Source organism: Lepus europaeus, chromosome 4 (assembly GCF_033115175.1).
Source record: "Lepus europaeus isolate LE1 chromosome 4, mLepTim1.pri, whole genome shotgun sequence".
In the NCBI taxonomy this organism is placed as follows: domain Eukaryota; kingdom Metazoa; phylum Chordata; class Mammalia; order Lagomorpha; family Leporidae; genus Lepus; species Lepus europaeus.
In genome coordinates, this window is record NC_084830.1 from 145,531,062 (window position 1) to 145,536,835 (window position 5,774).

The following is a 5,774-nucleotide window of genomic DNA, read 5'->3' on the forward strand; positions in this document are numbered from 1 at the left end:
ATTTGCTCTTTTATCAAACATCGGTTGACTGTTTTTAAATGGATCTATTTCTGGGCTCTCTGTTATGTTCCACTCTTTCACCAATACCAACTGCTCTGATTAATGCTGCTTTGCGGTGAGTCTTTTTTTTTTTTTTTGTAAGATTTATTTATTTATTTGAAAGTCAGAGTTACACAAAGAGAGGAGAGGGAGGGAGGGAGGGAGGGAGAGAGAGAGAGAAAGAGAGAGAGAGAGAGAGAGAGAGAGAGAGAGAGAGAGAGAGAGAGAGATCTTCCATCTGCTGGTTCACTCCCCAGATGACCACAGCAGCCGGGAGCTTCTTCCATATGGGATGCGCTTCAGGCCAGGGCATTAACCCGCTGTGCCACAGCGTGGGCCCCAGCAATGAGTCTTAAAGTGAGGCCCTTTCAGTCCTCCAGCGTTGTTCTTGACCTTCAGCATTCTGGCTTTTCGAGGTCTTTTTCCTCTCCATATTAACTTCAGAATCAGCTTGTCAATATTTACAGAATAACTTACTGGGATTTTGGTTGGGATTTCTCTGAATCTATACACTAAGTTGGAAAGAACTAACATGTTGACAACACTGAGTGTTCCTACCCATGAACATGGAATATCTCTCCATATAGTTTTTCTTTTTTTCATCAGCATTTTCTAGCTCTCCCCACATAGATTTTGTAAGTGTATTGTTTGACATATCAAAAGAATTTCATCTTGGGTAGGGTGCTCATGTAGTTGGTGGTGTGTTTTTAATTTAAAATTCCCTATGTCCATTGCTGGTATATAGGAAAGAGATTGACATTTGTATCTTAACCTTGTATCCTATAACCTTGCTATAATTGCATTATTTATTTTAGGAATATTTTGCTAGTTCTTTTGGATTTCCTTTCTTTTTTTAAAAAAGATTTATTTTATTTATTTGAAAGACAGAGTTACAGAGAGAGGTAGAGACAGAGAGAGAGAGGGGTGTCTTCCATCTGCTGGATCACTCCCTAAATGGCCACAACGGCTGGAGTTGAGCTGATCTGAAGCCAGGAGTCATGTGCTTCTTCTGGGTCTCCCACACGGATGCAGGGGCCCAAGGACTTGGAGCATCCTATACTGCTTTCCCAGGCCATAGCAGAGAGCTGGATCAGAAGTGGAACAGCAGGGTCTTGAACCTGCCGCACCAGAGCGCCAGACCCCTGAATTTTCTACATACAGAATAATGCCTTTGCAAACAGAGTTTTAGTTCTTCCTTTCCAGTCTGCATACCTTTCCTTTTCTTGTCTTACTACATTATCTAGGACTTCAAGCATGATACAGAAAACAGGTGGTGAGAGAGGACCCTCCTGTTTTGTTCCTCACTTTAGTGGGAAACATTCAAGTTTAGCACAGTTTAAGTATGATGCAAGCCATAGCATTTCATAGCCATTGGCTAGCGTTGTTGTGCAGTGGGTTGAGAACCCGCCAGCAATGCCTGCATCCCACATGAGCAGGCACAGCTGCTCCACTTCTGATCCAGCTCCCCGGTACTGTGGCTGGGAAGGCATCTGAAGATGGCTCTGGTGCCTGGTCCCCTGCCATCCACGTGGGAGCACTGGATGGAGACAATGAAACGATAAACAAACATACTACCCACCACAGCTCACACAGGAGCAAGGCACAATATCTGTTGAAGAGTATGGTCAGTAATTACAACCTTCCAAAGCAGGAAGCACCCGATGAGTTCACAGATGAAGTCTGCCCATCACTTAAGGAAGAAATTATCCCGATTCTGTTCGTTTTGGCTGGGGAGACCCTGTCTCGCCTAAAGGCTCGGAGACCTATGGTGAAAGGTGCGTTTCTCCTTGGTGCTGTTGCTGCGGTGAGAATGCAAGCCGGGTTTGTTCCAGGCTTATCACTGGCGAAAATGAAAGGGACTGCACGGTTCAATAAGGGAGGTGTGTCCACCGCTGCCTGACCAGAGGACGGGTCTCACTTGGCCGTGCCAGCGTGGGGCTGGTGTGCGAGGCATCGCAGTCTGGAAAGCCCAGGAGTCCACAGTGGACCCGGGTTGACCTGTTGCATGCATCAAATATCAAAGAAAATACACGTGTGTCAAAGTAAGTCCAGGACACATGCACTGGAAATGAAGTGTCTCCCTGTCTTGGCCTAGCAGCCCAGATGAGGACTTGGCGGCGGCCCGCAAGCCACAGTAGGCTGGGGTGGAGACTGCGCAGGCGCACTAGGCTGGGGCGGGCCTGCGCATGCTCGCTAGGGGGAAGACCGCAGCCAACGGTCAACAGACCCAGCAGCCAACTTCCTTCGTACCGGGAGGAGTTCTTCCTCATCTTGAGTGAACAGCCATGAGCTGGGCCTTGGGAGTGCTGCGGGCCGGCCAGAGAGCGCTCACTAGTTTCTTGCGCCCAGCAATGGCCGTGTGTCCTCCCCGGGCAGCTGGCCATCCGCTCACAGCCGTCTGGCCGTTCACTCCCGTGTCCAAGATGGCGACCGTGAAGCGTGAGCTGATGCAGAATTTCACCTCGGAGGAGCCGGTTTGTCACAATAAGGTCTCCATCATTGGGGCCGGATCGGTCGGCATGGCCTGCGCAGTCAGCATCTTATTGAAAGGCTTGAGTGACGAACTTGCCCTTGTGGATGTCAATGAAAGCAAACTGAAAGGCGAGACGATGGATCTTCAACACGGCAGCCCGTTCATGAAAATGCCAAATATTGTCTGCAGCAAAGATTACCTCGTCACTGCCAACTCCAGCCTGGTGATTATCACAGCAGGCGCGCGCCAGGAGCAAGGAGAAACGCGCCTTAACTTGGTCCAGCGAAACGTGACCATCTTCAAGTTTATGATTTCCAGTATTGTCCAGTACAGCCCCAGCTGTAAACTGATTGTCGTTTCCAACCCGGTGGACATCTTAACCTACGTAGCCTGGAAGTTGAGTGCGTTCCCTAAAAACCGTGTGATTGGAAGCGGCTGCAACCTGGATACTGCTCGTTTCCGTTTCTTGATCGGTCAGAAGCTTGGTATCCACTCTGAAAGCTGTCACGGGTGGGTTCTTGGAGAGCACGGAGACTCGAGTGTTCCAGTGTGGAGTGGAGTGAGCGTTGCTGGGGTCCCTCTAAAGGACCTGAACGCAGAGATCGGAACGGATCGAGATCCTGAGCAGTGGAAGAATGTCCACAAGGAAGTGATCGCCAGTGCCTACGAGATTATTAAGATGAAAGGTTACACTTCTTGGGCCATTGGCCTCTCTGTAGCTGATCTCACAGAAAGCATTTTGAAGAACCTAAGGAGAACGCATCCGGTGTCCACCATAATCAAGGGACTGTATGGAATCGATGAAGAGGTGTTCCTCAGTGTGCCTTGCGTCCTGGGAGAAAACGGTATTTCAGATCTTGTGAAGATCAAGCTGAGCCCCGGAGAGGAGGCCCGTTTGAAAAAGAGTGCAGAAACGCTCTGGGCGATTCAGAAGGAGCTGAAGCTTTAAGGTTGTTACAGCCACGTTCTGAAGAGAGAATAGGAGAGGTGGTAGACAAGTCTGTAGGTCAGACTTTTCGATGAACTTGAATTCCTGAAAGTGGATGGGTGGTTCCCATGTTTATGTAGCCCTCCAGAGCTTTGCTTTAGCATTCAGATCCTGTTTGATGTTTATCTTTTAGTAATTTTTGAGTGACTGCATCAGAGGTGCTGTGGGTACTGTGGATGTACCAGGACTTGCCTTATGCGTAGATGGAGGTTTTCCTAAATGTTTGTAGAAATGAAATTTAGAGAAACTTTTCTTTTTGGAGCAAAAGTGTTGAAATCTGTGCAAAGGGGGGGTCTTCAAAAACTTCGTGGAAAAGTTGTGTTATGAGATCATTATACATGTTTTTCAGTTTTGAACAAAGATTGACTTAATTGAAAGCGAGAGCATCAGAGGGGAGATAGCAAGAGAGATCCTCCATCTGCTGATATGCTCAGCATGTGGTGGGGGCTGGGCTGGGCAGAAGCCAGGAGCCTGAAATTCCGTCTGGGTCTCCCAAGGGGAATTAGGGAACCAAGTACTAGGAATGTCTTCCCCTGCTTTCTCAGGCACATTAGCAGGGAGCTGGATCTGAAGCAGAGCAGCCAGCACTCCAATTGGTGCTCTGATATAGGATATTGGCTTCTCATATACAGGATATAGGATGAGGGCTTAACCTGCTGCACAACACCAGCCCCTTCAATTTTTTCATTTTCTTTTTCCTTTTTGACACCATTTTTTAATTCCATTTTCTGTGAACTTTATGAAGTAGCCTCATGTAGTTGCTGTTTGATTAAAAAGATGATACCGCTATGTACTGTCTTCTAGGAATGTCCATTCTTCTTATTGTAAATGTGCTGATTCACGGTGGCTGGCTTATTTCTGTGTGTGTTTTTTTTTTTTTTTAAGATTTATCTATTTATTTGAAAGAGTTACACAGAGAGAGAAGAGAGTCAGAGAGAGAGAGAGAGAGAGAGAGAGGTCTTCCATCCGCTGGTTCACTCCCCAACTGGCCGCCACAGCCAGCGCTGCGCCGTTCCGAAGCCAGGAGCCAGGAGCTTCTTCCAGGTCTCCCATGTGGGTGCAGGGGCCCTAGGACTTGGGCCATCTTCTACTGCTCTCCCAGGCCACAGCAGAGAGCGGGATCGTTAGTGGAGCAGCCAGGACTTGAACCAGCACCCATATGGGATGCTGGCACTGCAGGCAGCGGCTCTGCCCGCTACGCCACGGTGTCAGCCCCTCATTTTTATATTGTTTATAAAAGTTGCAGCTCCCTCTGCAGTGTATAAATAAAAGTATACCCACAGAAGCAATGTCATCTATCTTGTAAGTGGGGCAAAGAATGTAAACTACATGTCAGTACAGGCAGGAAAAGCATTTGATGAAATCTAACATCCATTTTTTTAAAAGATTTATTTTATTTGTAAGAGTTACAGAGAGGGGTAGAGACAGGTCCTCCATCTACTGGTTCACTCCCAAAATGGGTACAATGGCCAGAGCTGAGCCAATCCAAAGCCAGGTACCAGGAGCTTCTTCTGGGTCTCCCACACAAATGCGCGGTCCCAGGGACTTAGGGCATCTTCTACCGCCTTCCCAGGCCATGGCAGAGAGCTGGATCAGAAGAGCAGCCGGGACTTGAACCAGCACCCATCTGAGATGCCAGTACTGCAGTCTGGGGCTTTACTCACTACACCACAATGCCAGCCCTTAACATATTTTTGACAATAACTCTGACCCAGGCATAGAGGGGAACTTCAGTTAGATAAGACTATTGACAAAGGTCCCAGTTTTCTTAAATAAAGATTTATTGTTTGAGAAGTTGAGTTTCCGAGAGACTGGGAGTGACTAGTGATCCATCTGCTGGTTCATGTCCCTTGGGACCGAAATGGCTGTGGCTGAGGCAGAGACTGAGTCTCCATCCAAGTCTCCCACATGAGTGACAGGGGACCAAGCACCGGAGCCATCTTCCATTGCCCTCCCAAGCAGATAAGGAGGAAGCTGGATCAGAAATACAGTAGCTGTGCCTTGAACCGGTGCTCATGTGGCATGCTGGCATTGCTGTTGGCTTCTCAACCCACTGCTCCACAACGCTAGCCAATGGCTATGAAATGCTATGGCTTACATCATACTTAAACTGTGCTAAACATGAAAGTTTCCCACTAAGGTGAGGGACAAAGCAAGAGGGTCCTCTCTCACCACCTGTTTTCTGTATCATGCTTGAAGTCCTAGATAATGTAGTAAGACAAGAAAAGGAAAGGTATGCAGACTGGAAAGGAAGAACTAAAACTGTCTTTGTTT

General features: G+C 47.8%; 1 protein-coding gene across 2 annotated transcripts; it reads left to right on the top strand.

Annotated features, from left to right (window-relative positions):
- The first annotated feature begins 2,324 nt into the window (after positions 1-2,324).
- LOC133758586 (L-lactate dehydrogenase A-like 6B) lies at positions 2,325-3,461 on the top strand. Of its 2 annotated transcripts, XM_062189767.1 has the most exons (2): positions 2,463-2,704; positions 2,879-3,461. In XM_062189767.1, the coding sequence occupies exons 1-2, from the start codon at positions 2,463-2,465 to the stop codon at positions 3,459-3,461; spliced, it is 825 nt and encodes a 274-aa protein (XP_062045751.1). The 2 variants fall into 2 exon arrangements, with proteins under 2 accessions (XP_062045750.1, XP_062045751.1); XM_062189766.1 differs by having other exon boundaries at positions 2,325-3,461.
- The last annotated feature ends 2,313 nt before the right edge of the window (positions 3,462-5,774 follow it).